The sequence below is a fragment of the Choloepus didactylus genome, chromosome 1 (assembly GCF_015220235.1).
Source record: "Choloepus didactylus isolate mChoDid1 chromosome 1, mChoDid1.pri, whole genome shotgun sequence".
NCBI lineage: Eukaryota > Metazoa > Chordata > Mammalia > Pilosa > Megalonychidae > Choloepus > Choloepus didactylus.
In genome coordinates this window covers 53,970,245-53,991,800 of record NC_051307.1, presented here as the reverse complement: position 1 = coordinate 53,991,800, position 21,556 = coordinate 53,970,245, and the positions used below count along the sequence as shown (strand labels likewise).

General features: G+C 36.4%; 1 protein-coding gene across 3 annotated transcripts in view; it reads right to left on the bottom strand.

Moving 5' to 3' along the window:
* The window catches only part of ARL13B (ADP ribosylation factor like GTPase 13B), a 102,536-nt gene extending 83,408 nt beyond the window's left edge, over positions 1 to 19,128 (bottom strand). The window contains exons 1-2 of one of the 3 annotated variants that reach the window (XM_037833963.1): positions 18,678 to 19,128; positions 4,699 to 4,769 (exon numbers count right to left, since the gene is read on the bottom strand). In XM_037833963.1, coding sequence (XP_037689891.1) covers positions 4,699 to 4,769; positions 18,678 to 19,066 — 460 coding nt within the window. In that variant the 5' untranslated portion in view covers positions 19,067 to 19,128. The remainder of the gene's footprint in view (positions 1 to 4,698; positions 4,770 to 18,677) is intronic. The other 2 variants (XM_037833980.1, XM_037833972.1) reach the window with 2 other exon arrangements.
* Between the last annotated feature and the right edge of the window lie 2,428 nt (positions 19,129 to 21,556).

The following is a 21,556-nucleotide window of genomic DNA, read 5'->3' as shown; positions in this document are numbered from 1 at the left end:
TTGAGGCCACTAGATACTAATAAAAGGGGCAATTCAACAAGAAGAAATAACAATCATAAATGTTTATGCACCCAATCAAGGTGCCACAAAATACATGAGAGAGACACTGGGAAAACTAAAGGAAGCAATTGATGTTTCCACAATAATTGTGGGAGACTTCAACACATCACTCTCTCCTATACATAGATCAACCAGACAGAAGACCAATAAGGAAATTAAAAACCTAAACAATCTGATAAATGAATTAGATTTAACAGACATATATAGAACATTACATCCCAAATCACCAGGATACACATACTTCTCTAGTACTCACAGAACCTTCTCCAGAATAGATCATATGCTGGGACATAAAACAAGGCTCAATAACTTTAAAAAGATTGAAATTATTCAAAGCACATTCTCTGACCACAATGGAATGCAATTAGAAGTCAATAACCATCAGAGACTTAGAAAATTCACAAATACTTGGAGGTTAAACAACACACCCGGAAGATCGGAAAGCAGTGACACGAACAGATATCTGCATGCCAATGTTCACAGCAGCATTATTCACAATTGCCAAGAGACGGAAACAACCCAAATGTCCTTCAACAGATGAGTGGATAAATAAAATTTGGTATATACACACAATGGAATACTACACGGCAGTAAGAAGGAATGACCTCGTGAAACATATGACAACATGGATGAATCTTGAAGACGTAATGCTGAGCGAAATAAGCCAGGCACAAAAAGAGAAATATTATATGCTACCACTAATGTGAACTTTGAAAAATGTAAAACAAATGGTTTATAATGTAGAATGTAGGGAAACTAGCAAAAGAGAGCAATTAAGGAAGGGGGAACAATAATCCAAGAAGAACAGATAAGATATCATGGGTAAATTTAACGTTCTGGGAATGCCCAGGAATGACTATGGTCTGCTAATTTCTGATGGGTATAGTAGGAACAAGTTCACAGAAATGTTGCGTTATTAGGTAACTTTCTTGGGGTAGAGTAGGAACGTGTTGGAAGTAAAGTAGTTATCTTAGGTTAGTTGTCTTTTTCTTACTCCCTTGTTATGGTCTCTTTGAAATGTTCTTTTATTTTATTTTTTTTAATTATTTTTTTTATTTTTATATTTTTCATACAGTTGACTTAAAAAAAAAAAAGTTAAAAAAAAAAAAAAAACAAGGAAAAAAATATGTAGAGCCCCCTTGAGGAGCCTGTGGAGAATGCAGGGGTATTCGCCTACCCCACCTCGATGGTTGCTAACATGACCACAGACATAGGGGACTACTGGCTTGATGGGTTGGGCCCTCTACCACAGGATTTACCCTTGGGAAGACTGTTGCTGCAAAGGAGAGGCTAGGCCTCCTTATAATTGTGCCTAAGAGCCTCCTCCCGAATGCCTCTTTGTTGCTGAGATGTGGCCCTCTCTCTCTACCTAAGCCAACTTGAAAGGTGAAATCACTGCCCTCCCCCCTACGTGGGATCAGACACCCAAGGGAGTGAATCTCCCTGGCAACATGGAATGTGACTCCCGAGGAGGAATATTAGACCCAGCATCGTGGGATGGAGAACATCTTCTTGACCAAAAGGGGGATGTGAAAGGAAATTAAAAAGCTTCAGTGGCAGAGAGATTCCAAAAGGAGCCGAGAGGTCACTCTGGTGGGCACTCTTACGCACAATTTAGACAACCCTTTTTAGGTTCTAAAGAATTGGGGTAGCTGGTGGTAGATACCTGAAACTATCAAACTACAACCCAGAACCCATGAATCTCGAAGACAATTGTATAAAAATGTAGCTTATGACGGGTGACAATGGGATTGGGAAAGCCATAAGGACCATATTCCCCTTTGTCTAGTTTATGGATGGATGAGAAGAAAAATAGGGGAAGGAAACAAACAAACAAACAGACAGACAAAGGTACCCAGTGTTCTTTTTTACTTTAATTGCTCTTTTTCACTCTAATTATTATTCTTGTTATTTTTGTGTGTGTGCTAATGAAGGTGTCAGGGATTGATTTAGGTGATGAATGTACAACCATGTAATGGTACTGTGAACAATCGAATGTGAGATTTGTTTTGTATGACTGCGTGGTATATGAATATATCTCAATAAAATGAAGATTTAAAAAAAAAAAAGACTCAAGACTAAAAGTTTCAGTATTACTTTCCTCAGAAATCCTTCCTTGGTGATTCCTTCTCTACCTCCAGTACGCATAAGATAATTAGCAAAACAAATCTGTCTTAACACCTACATCCTCTATTGCAATATTCTGGCTACTTGTTGGTCTTCATGTAGCCTATACCATCCCAAAAGGTGGGATCATGTCTTTGTATCTTTAGCATCCAGCACAAAGTATATAGTGGCTCAATAAAACAGTACCCAACTTCTAAGATAGCTGAAGCTGCTGTCCATCTGCCCAACTGTCCTTTTTTCCTTCCATTTAGTTATCTATCCATCCATCACTGTAATAATTTATTGAGGGCCTAGTATAGATCAGGCAGCATACAAGAATTAGGGATAAAAAGACACATGGTCCCCAATCCTGAAGATTTCAGGAGAGTATATGTATTAAAACATAATCGCTAGAAAGTCCAAGATAAAATGCAAATACATAATAAATATTTACTGAATCTGACACTGGGCAAGGTTCTAGAAATACAAAGATTAATAATATCTAGCTTCTAATCTTACAGTCTTCTTAGTTTATAGGGGAAATAAAAATATACAAATAATTATAATGAAGATGTGATATGAAAAGTATTAACAAAGTCCCATGAGAACAGAGCAAAAGAAACAAATAATTGAGTCTATGGCAAAGAGAATCAGAGGTTTCCTGATTTCTTGGGGGGAAAGGGATGTTTTTCAGGTGACAGGGTAGAAATAAGGATGTTACAGAGTGAACAGCATAGGCAAGGCACACTAGCCCAATACTTGTGGGTATAGGTAGGAGTATGCCAAAAAGGAGCAAGTAGTCAATTTTACTTCTGTGGTGGAAAAGCAAGGGATCAGAGAAGACTTCAAAGGGGAGACTATATAACAAAATAAGTTTATAAAGATAAGTAATTATTCTCCCTAGTAAGACAAGTGGTGACAACACAAACAAAAACCCAAAGGAATGAAAAGGCTTATGTGGGAAACTTCAAGTGCTTCTATATTACTGGAAACTTTTTTTAAAAGTTCTTAGGATGAAGAACAGAAACAGATCCAGAGGGTAGCTCAAAGTCAAAGACTTGATATTTTGTTCACACTGTAACACACCAAGCATTTTCTAGACTCAGAAAAAGGAACAGATGGATATATGGAGGCGGAAGACAGAAGGGAAAGAAGATGTTCTAAATAAACACAACAAATTATAAAGGTTCTGCTTAGCAGCTCCTTAGACGCCTGCTCCCTAGAAGGTAAGACTTGGAAGGAAAATCAGAAGGGAAGCAATTTATAAATGATCAGAGGTCATGGCCTCTAAGCCACGACTGGCTCACCACCTGTTTTTGTATGGCCTACAAGCTAAGCATGTGTTTTACATTTTCAACTGACTGGTAAATAAAAAAGCAAATTTACTACTACCCTTCTTGAAAACTATATGAAATTCAAATTTCAGTGTCCATAAATAAAGTTTCATTGCAACACAGACATGCTCATTTATTCACATTATTGTCTATGACTGCTTTCACACAGCCATATTTGAGTTGTGTAGTGGGACAGAGACCATATGGCCCTCAAAGTCTGAAATATTAACCATCTGGTTCTTTACAGAAATGTTTGTTGACCCCTGGTTTAGATGATGTAGTACCTGTTCTATAAGGATATGATTTAGGAGATAGCATGAATGGCACCAAAAAGGACTCTCAGACAAGAACACATAATTTACATTTAATATTATATAGTAGAATCTAGAGTCAAAAAATGTTTTGCCCCAACAGTGAGCTTTGCAAGATGTTATTTTTCTTTCATAAACTCTTATAAATAAAAGTCACTGACCATGTGGTATGCATGGGATCTTGTTGCAATCATTGGTTTTCAGGAATAAACATATGGTGGTTTTCTTGTAATTCATAGTCTTAAGATGCCTGACTCATGCTAAATTCTCTAGGTGCATAACAAACTCATTAGCTTGGTCACTGCTATACTGTAGTACAAAGCATTAAATTAAGAAGATTAATTAAATCCATCCCATGAGATGTACTGTATATGATATAAACCCTTTAGTAGCACAGAGGCCATATCTTTATAAGTATAAAAACTACATAATACTGAAAAAAAGCATCAAAAGATGTTAAAAGAACAGGGTGGCTTTGCCTCTACCTCCATTTCATCTAGGTGTGGCCATGTGACTAAATTCTAGTCAACAGAACATAAGTAAAAGTGAGGTGTCCTTAAAGGCAGGGGCATACCATTCTTTTTTACTTTTTTCCTTCTTGTTGGCTAGAGTACAGATGTGATCCCTCTTAGCTGATCAGAGCACTCAGGGAGCTTCTGTATCTCTGCACCTATTCGAATGTGAAATATGAAAATAGGCCAGCATTGTCAAGCCTGAGCCTATTAACTATAGTAGTCACAAGAATATTAAGAATATAAAGTAATGAAGTGTAGAACCAAACACACTATCTGTATCTATGGAATATTTAATAAGGCATTTAAAAAATAAGTAAATAATTCAGAATAATTTAATCGAGTTCAGAAAACATACAAATATATTCAGCTTACCTCCTTGGATTCCCTTTGCCGTTGCAGTTTTACCAGCATTATCAAGTCCCACCATCACAAGAGTCACCTTTCTTGAAATAATAAGAATTTAACAATCACTTTCCAAGTTAATTTAGTATTGGGGAGAAATAAGTGCAAATTCATCCACTCAAGCAACATCTGAGGAAAATCTACTATGTACAAGACAATCTGCTGGATGCTAGGGGGTATAATGATGAGCAAAGTATCGATTCATAAAGCAAAATTCATATAAAATACCTACAAAGTGCCATCCCTTCGCTATCTAGGCAAATGAAGAAAAATTGCACACTATATAACCCAAAGATAAAGAAGGGATAAGGAAAAGAAGGAAGAGAAGCAGAAAGGAAGGGAAAAAGGGAGAAGAGAGGAGAAAAAGAAGAAGGAAAGAAAGAAGATGAATTCTAACACTTGAGTTAATTTTCATGGCCAAAGACTCAATTATTTTAATTAACTAAATTCCATGAATTATCAGAAATCTGTCTACCTAGGCAAAATACACAGGACAAGAATTCTTGCTAGGTCCTAGGTACTACTGACATGCTCAATTCTTTGTTTTTAGATATGTAGCAGCTTACCAAGTATAAATCTTCAACATAATAACATGATTATTAAATATGCTAACATATTTGCAAAAAAGGTTCCCACAATTATAAAATTTAAAATGTTTCTGTTACTATAGCTAACTAAACTCCATACAGGCAAAAATAAAATAAAATAAAACCTAGTTCAATTTTACAACCGAAGAAAACAAAAGCCCAGATAAATAATTTGTCCAAGGTCACAAAATGAATCAGTTATGGAGTCAGAACCAGAATCTAATTCACCTAATTCCTAGGAACTTCCTAAATCTGGTACAGGTACAAAAGTCAAACCTAGTATGCTAGTCTATGAGGTTGGCTCATTCCACCACTAATTCAGCTGGTAGCTCATTTCTGTACCAGGCTAAATCTCTGTTCACTTTAAGAGAGATGAGGTAGTCCATTACCAACATAGATTTGGGAATGAGAATTGTTTTGGAAATACAGAAAGATAGCCCATGAAATGGAATGTTATCTTCTCACACAGCTTCCCTTGTAAGACCACAGGGAATGGCCACACTCCCGTGGGATATAGAGGGAGGGTTCAGACGTATTCAAAAGGGTTGTGTAACAGAGAAAGGCCAGAGGTGGGAGTGTGAGGCAGTCCAGCTACCAGTCACAAGCCCAGGAAGAACAAACTTAGACTCGCAAAACACAAATTAGTTAATTCTTAAACAAATAATTACTGACCATCTTCTGAATGGCAGACATTTGTTTACTTAGAGCAATGTTACTTAGAACTAAGTAGTGAAGATATATCTGCTTATTTAAAAAAACAAACAAAACAAGAAACAAAAACTAACAAAGAAAACAAAACAGACAAAGAAACTTTGCCCTTACTAAAAAGCGTACATTCTAGTGGTGGAAGACAGACAATAATAATAAAAATAACTCATAAATAAATTATAAGTTATAAAGTATGTAAGAAGGTGATTAAGTACCATGGAAAAAAATAACAGAGTGCAAAGGGGACAAGAAATAGGCAGTAGGGGGAGGGTCACAGTTTTATTTAGCTTGAGAAGGTGAAACCTGAACAGACTTGAAGGGAGGGAGTTGGTCATACAAATAATTGCACTGTGGTAGGAAAGAACAGCTGGTGCAAAGACACTAAGGTAGGGGCACGTGGAAATGTTCATGTATCAGCAAGGAAGCCAGTGTGGTGAAGCCATGTGAGAAAGGTAGAACTGGAAGCCCAAAATGCATCTGTGGTCACATCACTTAGCATCTTTTAGGCCCTTGTGAGGACTGTGGCTTTTATTGTGAGTGAAATGAATTTACTCTCCATATTAATTTCCTTTGTTATCCAAGAACCTTAGCCTTTTCTAAATGCTTACCCACCACAGGGAATTCATGAAAGTATATCTATGCTTGAATCAGCAGAAGAATAAGATAAACTGTAATAAGCAGCACTCTCTGATCCCATCCCCAATCTGCTGGTGTTGGAGCCAGTAGGAACATTCAAGGAGTCCACAGCAGATTATGAATTTAAGGAGACAAGGTAGTATGTGAGGTGTAGGTACCACTATCCACGTGGAAATTGTATGTCCATTATCAACTTTGAAAAATATGAATTACTCGTTAAGGAAGCTATGAAATACTTAGAATATAACTTTATTATTTTGTTTGAAATATTCATAATGACCAATTTTCAAAAAACAAGATTAAGTACAACAATATCTTCCTAAACAAAATAAAGTAAATGACTATCTAGAAAAGAGGAATAATGTAGCACTTTAAATAAATATTACATAGAATACAAGTTATTAGATATACAATGAATTACACTACTACTAAAGCTAATTCAATTACTCCTTAATGATTTTTAATACATTTCTAGACCTATAGTGCTTCAAACATCAGCATAAACCAAAACAGCTACTTTTTGGAGAAACATCTGTTTTCTGCTTGTTTGCATCATTTATTCAATAGCTATTAAACACCTATTATACTGTGGCAAACAAACATCGACAATTCCTAGCCCTCATAAACCTTGGAGCCTAGCAAGAAAATAGGAATTAGGTAAGTAATTACAGTAAACCTTGGAGCCTAGCAAGAAAATAGGAAATTAGATAAATAAATAAGTAATTTACCTTTTGTAAAGGTAAAACACAGGCAGTTATGGGAAGACTGGACAGGCTAACAGAACTTACCCTAGAAATCAGGGAAGACTATACTACAAATAAACTTCAACTGAGTCAGCAGTTACCAGAACGGTGTGGATTCTTTTCACATTCTTTACAAGCCAAAGGAGAAGAAATCCCAAATATACCCTTTTAAGGAAAATGGTACCGCATTCTCTATTACACAGGTGGCATCTTAGTTTCCTTACCCTCATTCACATCATGATTTCTGTTAAAAACAAAAACCAAACCTTCAGATAATTTACCCATTTTGAAGCATCACTCTGAAAGCTACTAAGGATGTTAGCTTTTACCTTAAAAGCTTCTCTTCGTTTTTACAGGATATTAAGTTCAACAAACAAAACAAAGTCCTTTAAAGATGAAAATCACTTCAGAAAATCAAAATCATGCTGAAACTGGAACGACGTAAGTATCTCTGGATTTCTATTTTTACTTTGACTACCCCTGTAAGCATTTAATTTGTAAGATTATTACGCCATGTACTTGAAAAAAAAATGGCTTTCATTAACTATTTCAGTAATTAAATCCTTAATGAATAAACATAATGTTATCAGTACAAATAAAAATTACAGCAAAAATTACTACAATGCCTCATATCAAAGCATTCAATTTATATTTCCAGCACAGAATGAGTTTAAAAGATTAACATTTACCTACTCTCAAAATTCTATTCAACTATTCAAGAAATAAAGATGGACAATCTATATGACATGTTACAATGTCCATGTCATTACAGCTTTTTAACAGATAATAAATTATCATTGGTTAGGGTGCTATACAGAAATAGAAAGACGAATACTGCTTAAGCCTTTCAATCTTATGATTATTTATCAAATACTCACATTGGCCCTTCAAATTGAAGAAAATAAATAGGAATGTTCTTAGGTTATAGTGTCTACAAAAGTTGACACAAGCAATGAAATCAGTCATTTACACTTTCAGTCAAATGGCCATTCAATAGAAGCACATTAGACATTAGGGACACAAAAATGCCTGGGCTTCTACCCCAAGGTGCTAACCCTGTAATGAGAGTGACTGAAGCAAAAACAAATATTCATACATTGTGATACTAAGATAGTGTAAAATGATCCATCTATCTACAAAGATGCTAGAGGAATACAAAGCGAGGGAATTTAACCCAGACCAGAGGTTGGGGGGAAGATGAGGGAAACTTCTTCTAAGGAGATGCCTGAGCTAAGTTCTTAAAGCAGAGAAGTTTGCAAGCAACAGGAAAACTGAAATAGGAGGAAGTTGAAGTATTCCAGTCAGACAACACTGCATAGTAAGTCACTACACTAAGGAGATGAAAACTGACCAGATGTTGTAAGCTGATAAACCCAGGGGTTTTTAGCACATCTTATTTGACAGTCTTAAACAAAAGGAGACCACAATTGTTGGACTCATCCATACAAACAACACAATACAACTATATATTGAGCCTAAAGGGAACTTGGCAAACTTCTAAAAGAGAGCAGTATTAAAAAACAGTTCATAATGTGACCTTCCCAGAAATTGAAAGTGTTCACTTCACTCTCAATATTTATGGTTATCCCTGAGTCTCTGGTTACATACCAAACCAGACAGGCTGAGACAGACAGGAACTCTGTGATATTGTAAAATTTATAGTATTTTTGTACTAGTAAAAAGTAACATAATAGGAGTTGTGGACATTTTGATATACAGCCATAAACTTGGTATTAGACCTTGATTTAAGTCCCAGATTTGCCATTTCTAAGGTATATGACCTGCAAGACATTACTTAACTTCTCAGAATCTTGTCAGTAAAATGGGGATAATAACAATACCCATTCTATAGGGTTGTGGTGACAAATAAGACAATGCAAGTAATGTGTTTGGTGCCTATGGCACTCAGTAAGTGCTCAGACAAAAGCTAATCTTATTACAGCAGGTGGTGGTTTGGAACTGTATGTACCCCAGAAACACATGTTCTTAAATCTAACCCATTCCTGTGGGTGTGAACCCATTGTAAATAGGACTTTTTGATGAGGCTACTTTAGTTAAGGTGTGACCCACCTCAATCAGGATGAGTGATAATCTATTACTGAGAGTCCTTTCTGAGAAAATGAAATTCAGACAGAGAGAAAATGCCATGGAAACAAGATGCTGAAATCAACAAAACTGGGAAAAGAAGAGAGAGACCAGCAGATGAGGCTATCTGCCTTTCCATGTGGCAGAGGAGCCATGGATTGCTGGAAGCCAGTCTTTGGGAAGAAAGCATAGCCTTGACGATGCTTTGATTTGGGCTTCTTCCCAGCCTCAAAACTATAAATGAATAAATTCCCATTTTTTACCCCAATTCATTTCATGGTCTTTGCTTTGAGAAGCTTAGAAAACTAAAACACAGCACAAACTTCAAGGCAGGGGGTCCAAGAGATGAGACCAGAAACAGGCTGGGGCTCATTATGGAAGAGGATTAATTAGTTCAGTTTTGGACATGGCAGCAAGGGGACTCATCTCACATTGAAGCTGGTGGAGAAATCTGGACTCAGCTTATAAATCACGTAAGTGGTAATCAAAACCATCACAACAGATGAAAGAGCCCAGGGAAAGCACAAGAGGGAAAAGAACTGAGGGACCGGAGAACACAGAACTCTGAGAACCTCTGAAGAAACCTTTAAAATTGTAGTCAGAAAGAAAAAGGAGACCAAAAAAGTGCCAGCACTAGGAACAATTTCCAGAAGGTTCAGAAAAGAAAAATATCAAATACTGCAAAGTTTTATAAAATAAAAATATCCTTTTGATATTACCCCAAATTAAGTATGTCAAAATTAAATGCTCTCACTCTTCCCAGACCCTCAATAACCACTGCTTTGAATTTATATACACCTCTTGATAGTCCAAAACTATTTTACCCTATCATTTTACCTCCATACTGTCTCTGCAAGTAGAGCAGGTATAAATTACCCAAGGTTACAGAAGTTTCCATGGGAAGATTAAACACAGCGGTTTGTAGTAAAATAATTATTTAAAAGAGTACCTTGTACCCTTTTGTTTATCCTAAAATTTGTGCACATTTATATATACACACCAAATCAGGTAGCCCCCTCTAGTTCATTTTCAATGAAATATCTAGGAAAATTTCCCCAGATTTAGGCCCACAATCACAACCTAATAGAAGGCAGATTAATTAATAGCAGGTAGATTAATTAAGGTCATGACTTGCACGCTGTTGATAAAACTTAACTATGAGGTTGATAAAAATCTAACCATGCCATTTTCTTGCTTAAAATCCTTAAAAAGAATCAAGTCCAAACTCTGCAGCCTCTTCTACCACACTCACGCAGGCCCACAAAACTTGTAATTGCCCCAGCCTTTCCTGACTACCCCTACTACCACACTGACAAGACTAACTTGCTCATGTAACTTTTCTTATTCTCCTCTACTTAGAGATATTTGTCTTAGTCAGTGCTGTTGCCCAAGTATCAAATGCGCAAAGCACACAGTAGACATCTTTACCAAATGAAATAACATAAATATATTCTCTGATCCCCCATTTGCTAAGTAAATTCTAAGTCAAATTAAAATATACAACTTAACTTGATAAGGCACTGTAATTCTATAGAAATCTTCACATTAAAGTAACAGTTCAATATTAAAGAATGTAGTTAAAATCACATATATCAAATTGGCTGAAGTTTTCTGCAAAAGCTTACATACTCATTGTTTCAACCTAACAATTAACAGGGGGAAAGAAAGAAAAAAACTAAAATAATTTTGAGTTAAACAAACAAAAAAAAAAGGTAGAGCATGAAGACACCCAAAGGCCTGCTTTATATAATTTTAACTATATTTGCCTCACAAAGCAAAGATTTGTATCCAGAGGCTAGTATTTGCTGTTGTTCATGTCAACATATGTGTAAGAGACTCCAAAAGTGAATATATGAGGATATCTTATCTCAGGTCTCCTTTTTTATATAGCAGATATACATCAGAAATATAAACAGCATATATACTAGAGGCTACTGAACTCAGACTCAGAAAACACTTGAATCTTTTGTGTGGGACATTATTGCAGTCATTTAAACATCTGCAGGTCTAAACTTCCATCTGTCAACCAAGGAAGATAATACTTCAAATGAGATAAAAGCTATTTATAACTTCAGATATATATGCCTAAGATAAAATATTGCACTACAAACATCAAAATTATTATTATTTAAAACATTTAAAAATGCATGGAGCAAGTTCTAAATTTTAAAAGTAACATAAACACATATATGACAAGGAGACCTGGCAAAACTGTTTTGTAATATTAGTGTGAGAGAATGAAATAACTTATCAAAAAAATTTATGATAGAATGAAAAATATTACAAGAAAATATGATGTTATTTTTAATACACAAATGCATTATTTCCTGACATTTTAATTCAAGTTGTAGAGCCCGGCATAACATTACATTGAAACCAGTATTTATTGAGCATTAATAGATAGCAAGAGCATGAAACGTGGTCATATGCTAGTTCTGAAGCCTTGATCAAGTCAGTTTCTTTGTGTTAGTTTCTTCATTTCTAAAATAAAAGGGGGTAGAATTAGATGTTTGTAGGCAAATTTCTATCCTAAAATTCTATGATTCTTACTATATATAAGCAAGAAGCTGTGGGGGGACAAAAAGAAATGCAAGAAATGTATTCCAGTTCTGTGTACAGCATATCAGATAATCCTTGCTAATCTGATGTACAGCTTAATTAGGAAATTAAGAACTCAGCAGTTTCTATAAATGGTCTAAAAATTCCAGTTATATGAGCTAGACCAAGAAAAACAGTATTAGGGAGCTGTTCTCCCACTGAAAAAATTCATAGCAAAGATGACATATCATGTCATAGTATGATTTACTAGATATCACAGGGATGTACAGTAAGCATCAATTCATATTGCTTGGTGTTACATCTGAGTACCTTTTTTTAGACTTGGCTGTAATGAATAATCATTTACTAATAAATTCTAAGTAAAGCTTTGTTAGGCAAAAATATGACGTTGATAATACAGAGATGGGCAGAAAAACTATTCTGGATAGTAGGTACCTCTGGGAAGAGATGGTGGGATATGAATATACAGGGAGCTTTAAGGATTTGTTACCTATTTCTTTAAATATGATGATCAAATATTAATATCTGTAAAAGCTAGGTGGTAGGCACATGGGTATTTATTATATTTTTCTTTTTGTTTAAATAATTGCAAAAATATTTTCTATTGTTTTCAATTGTTTTCAATTCACTGTCAAAATCATTTTATTTAAATTGTCTTAATTTTCTGTTTCTCTTTTGTGGGCCATTCCTGAAATGACGCTTATGAAAGGCCTAGAATGCACAAATTCCTTCAAATCTAGGCAAATCTATCTCTTCCAAAAATCTGTCTTCTAATTCTTGCTAAAGATCACTGAATTCATCATTCAACTCTTGGCATATTTTATCATATTTTATATGCAGTATTTCATCAAGTAGATACTACTTGGTATAAATAACAGAAGCACAGGGTATGTATGTGATAATATTTACCGAACACCATGGTTTGACAGACCTTGTGTTCTGTGCCCAGAACGAAGCTTCTCCCTAGCTATAAAATAAATTGTAAAAGATTAAAGATTTAAATGTTAAAAAGTTAAAATATAGAATTAGAAAAAAGTATAGGTGAATATAATCTTGGAATGGCAATGAAATTTCTAACATTACACTAAAAACAGGATATATTTGATGAAAAATTTTTAAGGTTTATACTTAAAAATCATCAAAAAATTAAAAAAAAGAAAGATGGAAGAAAAATATCTGTAACATATACTACAGGTAAAGGGTTACTACTATAAACATTTAAAATCTCTTTTTAAAATTCAGTAAGAAAATGCACCTATCCCAACAGAAAAACAGGCAAAAGGAATCAATGGGCAATACACATAAGAAGGAATACAAATGTCCAAGGTAAAAACTTTTAATTTCATCAGTAATCAAGAAAATAGAAACTAAAGCAGACATCATTTTAGCCTATAACCTGCAAAAGATAAAAAAAGACAATGACTCCCCATTTTTTTAAGGGAAAAAGGCACTCTCATATGCTGCTGGTAAGAGTGTATAAATTGGTTAAAAAAAAAAAAAATTCTGAAGAGCAATTCGGAAATATATACCAAACATTTTAAACTTTTTCGTAACACTTGAACAAGAATTCCATTTCCAAAAATATTTATAAAGATGCTCACCAAAGCATTATTGATAACAGTTGAAAACGTTTACACATTTTAAATATATAGTAACAGGACAATGATGAAATATACTTTGGTAAGTCTATAAAATGGACTACTCTTTTATTTAAAAGATGTAGAAAAATATGTAAGTGATGTAGAAAGACATTAATACATTAAAGCAAGAAATAAAAAGCAGCTACGAAATAGCACTCTATTATTTTATTACTGTTTAAAATTTATGTGTGTATGCAAGAGATTATACACCAAAACACTAACACTGGTTATCTTTGGGAGAAAAGATTATGGGTAACTTGTGCCTTCAATGTTCTACAATAAACATGCATATAACAATAAACATGCAGTAACAAAGGTAGCAACAAGACAGCTCCAGTCCTCCAGAGATCCTCTGGGACTAGTGAAAAGAGTTGAGTAAACATTTCATTACAATACATGAATAAGAGGAGACAGGGAGAAAGTGCTAAGGAAACAGAAAGAAAGGGTAAAGAATCTAGTGGGAATTCAAAGAAGTTTCCTGAAGGAGAGAATCTCTGAGCTGAGCTCTGAAGCATGACTGGGAACAGTCAAAAGAAGACAAGTGCATTTCAGACAGGAGTAGAGAACTTTTAATATTCCAAACTGGCATGACAGGTGGGGAAAGAATGGCTTGTAAAGAGTCTACATATAGCCAGGCTCTGGTCAAATCATAAGTGCCTTGTAAAATAAGCAGTTTAAGATTTTATCCTGAAGGCAATGAAGAAATATTGAAGGATTTAAAATCAGTTGCATACTAAAAAGACCACTGACAGCAGTATGCAGAATTAATTAGAGGGAACAGTGGAAAGTCTTATCAAAGAAATCTGGGAGCGAAATAATAAAAATTTGATCTAAAACAGCAACAGTGGGTATGGGAAGGCACAAAGAGTGGAGAGAAATATAGGAGATATTAAGAAGAAACTAAGGCACCTGGGCACAGGCAACAAGGCAGGAGGAGTCCAGGATTACTCTCAGCTTCTGATTTGGTTAAAAGGAAGGCAGACAAATTCACTGACAGGAAGTCCAGGGGAAACAGCAGGACTGTTCAGCACAGAAATGAGAGAGAACATTAGCTCAATTTTGGATATGCTGAGACTGAGGATTCTGTGGCAAATGAACATCTAAATCTTGGGATTGATAGATGAGTCCTGGTCTCTGCGGAAACATGAACTTCAGAATCAACGTTCGGGTGGTAGCTGAAATCCCAATTTAAAATGAGATTGATCAACCAGGGAGAAAACAGAAAAGAAGAAAGGACTAAAGACAGAACCTAGGGGAAAGCTTGGAAGTCAGAGGAAAAAAGGATAGCTGGCAAAAAAAGACAGAAAAGGAAGCAGTCAGAAAGGTACAGAAAAAAATTTCAGAAAAAGGAAATCAGAGAATTTCAAGGAGAGAGTGGTCTTAAGTGTCAGATAATGCCAAGCAAGAGGTCATATAAGGGAAAGGAATGAAAAGATTCCACTGGATTTAATAACCAGGCAGCATCTGATATAGAAAGCAATTCAATGGAAGGGTCAGAGCAGAAGCTTCTAAAGCCATGAGTTAAGTGATGGATGAGAAGGGAAGAAGTTGAGAAAGAGCCAGTAATCCACTGTGGATTGCAAAGCCAGGTGGGGAAGGGAAGAAAAATGGTGATGGCTGAAGGAAGAGAGGGTTGTTTAGTGTGATAGGCAAAATAATGCTCCCTCCAAAAATATACATGTCCTAATCTCTTACAAATATGTTATCTTACATGCTAAAAGGAACTTTGCAGATGTGATTATGTTAAGGATCTTGAGATATCTTCAGTTATTCACGTGAGCCCAATGTAATGACAAGGGTCTTTATAAGAGGTAGGTAGGAGATCAGAGAGGACAGAAAATGCTCTACTGTTTGCTTTGAAGATGGAGAAAGGGGACCGAGAGCTAAGGAATGCGGATGGCTTCTAGAAGCTGGAAAAGGCAAGAAAACCAATTTTCCCCTCGGGCCTCCAAAAGGCACTGAGTCCAGCAGACCCATTATACCATTTTAGACTTCTGACCTCAGAACTGAAGGATAATACATTTGTGTTGCTTTAAGCAAAATACACATGTGGTAATTTGTTAAAGCAGCAATAAGAAACCAATACCTTTAGTTTGGGTTGTTTTTTAAGTTAGAGAGACAAGTACGTTTACATGCTAAAGAAAATATAAGAGAAGATCTGAAGACTAAGAGAAAGAGATTTTGTAATTCTGACAATAAAATCAAATAATAAATTTTGGGATAAAAGTTTAAGTTTATTCTTGTATTCCAGAAATTTACTCTGTAATAATTGACTTCATCTGTACATTGATTTTAATAGATTAGGATTGGCTGAACGTTGAACAATTCAGGTTCACAAGGAAATCACAGGAGAAAGATAAGTGTCAGATAATGCCAAACAAGAGGTCATATAAGGAAAGGAATGAAAAGATTCCACTGGATTTAATAACCAGAACACAGGTATAAGAATTAGCTTTGAAAAGGAAAATGAATCCTCCTTCCTCTAAAACAGGAAAAGAGGAAGGGAAAGGTATCTATACAGCTAAGTACCAAATCTGATTTGAGGAGGGTAATTTACCAATCCAAATTTATCCCCTAGGATGAGAGACACCATGTACTGAGTTATAGCACTGGGTTTCAATTTTGCTTTGCTAATAAAATCTATTATCTGTCTCTACTTGAAATCAATACACTCTTATCTCTCTGGATTGTCTTTTCTTTAAACAAATCATACCAGAGAGTATTCTCTAAGAAAAACAAAGACTAAGAATGATGAATTATATTAAAAACTCCTTCCTTGTGTGTTTTTATCTCTGTTTTTAGTTCTTAAGAGGACTTATATGATAATACCCTTTTATAAAAATCAAATACATTTTAAACCGCAAATGCTGGAAAAACATGAGGGGCAATCTATCATGAATGACACTCAACTCGTAGCAGCGAACATGGAATGAGATAAGAATATGATTAAAACAAACAAAATAAATCACCATCTACACACTCAAACACACCTCTGACTCAGAGTCGATCGTATCACTTATATTTAAATAGTGAATGTTTTGTGTTGCTTCAGATATTAAATATGTTACCCAATCACAACAGGATGGGGAAAGAATTTCAAAAGTTCATTTAAGGCTAATTTATTTTCCGAATGTACACGTATTTTCCTTATAAGTGTAGCTTCTAAGATTCATTCTTTAACAGATAATTCATCCGTCACACTATATTTTCAATGGTAATAATAAAAAAACCCAAAACTTTGCTATATTTTACCTTTAGCCTAATTCCAGAGTTGAACTATATAAAGTCAAGGTGTAATAAACTCAAGGTCTCTTTATAAGTTGGGTCACTGAGTTTTAAAATCATTTTTCCTTCCTCCTTCCCTACCACAGTGCCTGACACATGCTATATTCTCAATTATTTGCTAATGATTATCAAGTAACATGAACTGAATAGTAACACTACTAGCTTTTCAAAATAAAGTGTTAATGATCTATAAATCTATCTCAGACAATACTACACTGTCTTAGTTAACCTACCCCTTTGTAAGTCTTAAAATTGGATAGACACTGCCCTCCCCTCTACGTGGGATCAGACACCCAGGGGAGTGAATCTCCCTGGCAACGTGGAATATGACTCCCGGGGAGGAATGTAGACCCAGCATCGTGGGACGGAGAACATCTTCTTGACCAAAAGGGGGATGTGAAAGGAAATGAAATAAGCTTCAGTGGCAGAGAGATTCCAAAAGGAGCCGAGAGGTCACTCTGGTGGGCACTCTTAAGCACACTTTAGACAACCCTTTTTAGGTTCCAAAGAATTGGGGTAGCTGATGGTGGATACCTGAAACTATCAAACTACAACCCAGAACCCATGAATCTCGAAGACAGTTGTATAAAAATGTAGCTTATGAGGGGTGACAATGGGATTGGGAAAGCTATAAGGACCACACTCCATTTTGTCTAGTTTATGGATGGATGAGTAGAAAAATAGGGGAAGGAAACAAACAGACAAAGGTACCCAGTGTTCTTTTTTACTTCAATTGTTCTTTTTCACTCTAATTATTATTCTTGTTATTTTTGTGTGTGTGCTAATGAAGGTGTCAAGGAATGATTTAGGTGATCAATGTACAACTATGCAATGGTACTGTAAACAATCGAAAGTACGATTTGTTTTGTATGACTGCGTGGTATGTGAATATATCTCAACAAAATGAAGATAAAAAAAAAACTCAGTGAAATATAATAAGAAATTTGGTTACTTAAAAAAAAAAAAAATTGGATAGAATGCAATACTAATAGTCAATAAGCCGGGGGGGGGGGGGGGTGACGGCGGTATGGGATGTGTAGGGTTTTCTTCTTTTTATTTCTTCTTCTGGAGTAAAGCAAATGTTCTAACTGCATGGTGATGAATGCACAACCATGTAATGATACTGTAAACCACTGATTGTATACCTTTTGTATACTGTTTGTGGTGTGTGACTATATCCCAATAAAATTACATTTAAAAAATAAGATTAAGTAGTGGAGTCAGATTGCAAGCCCCGGTCCTCAAACAAAACCGTGTGTGTTCACGTGTGTGCATGTGTGTGTACTGGAAGAGGTGTTTGGATTTTATGGAAACTATATCCCATGCCTCTCCCTTAAAAAAAAAAAATCCTATTACGAAAACTTCGGAAGAAAAATAAACAACGAATAGTTTCCAATTCCATACACACAACACACACTCCACAACTTTTTAGGAAATGCGAACCCATTTAAAAGATAATAATAAGTACTGCTGATCACAGCTTGTCTCAAAGGCAACTAGACAGACAATAAGGCTGCAACTGCCGTATAACCTCTCTCTCTCCTGGGGCAAAACTGGGAGCAAAGTCAAACTGGGAGCAAAGCATCCCCCGTTGCCTAGGAAAGACTACTCCCGCGCAGAGAGAAGAGCCGGCGGCCCGCCCCTACCCGCGGGGCGCAGCTGTCCCCCGCCCCCAGAACGCGCCAGGCGAGACCGCCTCAGCCTACCTGACCGGCTCCCGCCACCGCTTGAGCCAGCTGCAGCAATTGGCCATTAGACTGAACATCCCAGGCCGCTCCTCCCACCGCCTCCCATCCGAGCCCGGAGCGGGGATGGGTCCCTGCGCTGCTTCGGGCCGAGTCTTGGGGGTCGCCGCCGCTCCGAGGCGTCCCAGAGGTGGATAGGCACAGAGGAGAAACCGCGAGAAACCCACGAGCGGACAACGAGCGGACAATGACCGCCGTCCTCTTGGTGGTACCACAGGGCCAAATAAGCAGATACCATGGAGTAGGGTTAGCGGAGCTGGGACAGAGAAAAACCCCGCGTCGACGCGCTGACGTTTCTCCGAGTCGCGGAAAGCCCTCACCAAGCACCGCCCATAATGTTGTCCAATCATCGCTCGAGGACTATCAGTGGAAGGCTTTGAGTGGCTGAAGGAGTCCAACTTCCCGCCCCTGTCCGAGAGGTGCAAGGGAGAAAGGGCGAGGTCTAAGAGAAGGAGGCGGAGCTCGGGGACGGAGGTTCTCGTAACCAAGCAACGGGAGCGTCCAGAGAAAAGCTAAAGGATCAGGGACAGATCCCAGGCAAGGCCTACCCAAAATGTGTTGCCAGTCAAGGGTGCTGTTCCTCGTCTATCTCCAATACCCAAGCTGAGATCCATGGATCTCAAGTCTTGTTACGTCGTGTTTTGTTTTGTTTTATGCAGCAAGGTTGGGGGTCCTTTGGGATTCTCACAGACCTTGAATAACTACAGAAAGAATAAACTGGTGCAATTATCATAATAAAGACCAGGGAAAACCTCGTTTGCTAAATTACCTCAATACTTCTGATGAGAGTGACGTTTTAATCTGTATAATTTTATCACTGTCACATAAAATGTGAGATGGAGTTCTATGATATCTATTGTAGGGAGTTTATGATTACAAAAAAAATGTTCATTGTATAAAATGTGAAAACACTTTAAAAAAGGGCGGGGTGGAGATGAGGAAGAATAAGATTTCAAACTCACCACCCAAAGATAACCAGTACTTTGATGTATGCTCTTTCCGGGATATTTAGATATATAGATTGCTAGATTTTTGGTATCCAGACGATTGACATTATGCTCTATTGGTTGTTTTGTAATACATTTTGCTTTATTTAAGAAGAGATGTAATATCTACATTTCTTTTTATATTCTTTGGAGAAGAAATGATGAATATAGGAAAAAAATGCATACATGATACGTAGGAACTTGTGTGTTCAATTCAGTATCCATTTAAATATACACTTTCAAATCCTGATAAAAGGAGGGAGGAAACTGGGAAGCCCCGTGTATCCAGGGAAAAAATGGTTTGGGTGTAAGATAGATCTAGGTTTAAAATTACTGTCTGTCCTTTACTAATTTATAAGACCGGAATTCAAACTCTTGAACATTTCATATGGCTCACCGTCTCTGGGATCAAGTACCTTATCTGTAAAATGCCTACTTTGCAGGGTTACTAAGATAATTAAATGAGAGAAAAAGCTCTAGTGAAGTTTCTGACAAATAAGAGATAGCAGATTTTGAAGTTGCTATCACTAGTCCCATCACCGTTTATGCACATGTATCCTCTGACCTCTTTCTCCAGACTGCCAGGGATCTTTTCACCTACATAAACTACCCTGGACATACCCTAAAGTACTTTTCTCCTACAGTGCTAATGAAGAGTTAGACGATAGCTTCATGACTTTTGTTCCCTACCCATCATCCCTGTCTCTTCCATTTTCAAATGTCTTAAGAAGTCTTCCTCCTCTTTTACAAGGTTAACCACTTGCTTGGGACTTTGACAACCATCATTTTTCAACTTCTGTGAAATCCTGGCTGCAGGGAAAATCATGAGACTCGCAGTGGACTTACCATGGGCAGGAAATCAATGCTTGTTATATTAAACAACTGTAATTTTGTGGCTGTTTTACCACAGTTATAATGTAGCCTATTCTCAATGATGAAAGCAGTCTTGCTGCCATCATTAGAGTTAAGACTCTCATTATATCTTCTAAGAATTGTCGAAATAGAATCTTTCCCTGATCTGATCCATTTTGCAAGATAACATTCTTAAAGTACAACCATGATAGTGGTTTTCCTTTCTAAACAAACATATGAGCAAGTAGCAGACAAATAAATTAAGGCTACTATTCAATGCCTTTGGTTTAAATCTGCACCCTGACATTGTTTGTTTTCACTAAGCAAATATTAAAAGGTTATTGTAGAAAAGTAAAATATATAGATGGGAAAAAAGAATATAAAGATCCATAATTCTACCACTCAAAGAAATCACTTCTGGTATTTTGTTTGGGCATAAATATTTCCAGGCTCACATTGTTAAATCAAATTGAATTAAATGTTAATGTTTCTGGCACAGTTCTAGGAATATAAACAAAACATAAAAACAATCTCTACCCTCATGGATCTTACATTCTAGTGGTGGATAAGGGGTGGTAGATAATAAATATAATAAATAAATTAGACAAATGTTAGTAGAAGATGATATGGAGAAATATAAAACTGAATAAGGGAATAGAGCAGGATGGGTAGGAGAGGTGGTATTGACGTTTTAAATAGGTTGGACAGGGTAGGCCTTACTGAAAAGGTGGCATCTAAGCAAAGACTTAAAAGAGGTGAGGGAGTGAACCATGTGGATATATTGAGGAAGAACATTACAAATCGACAAACAATAAGTGCAAAGCCCCTAAGGTGGGAACATGTCTTGGATATTAAGAGAAGAGGAGTGAAACTGAGGTAGAGTGAGTGAGAGGACAGTATAGAAGATGAAGTCACAGAAGCAACAAGAGTTCAATTACATAAAGTCTCAGAAGTCATTGTAAATATCTTGACTTTTATTCTGAGAGAAATGAGCCATTGGAG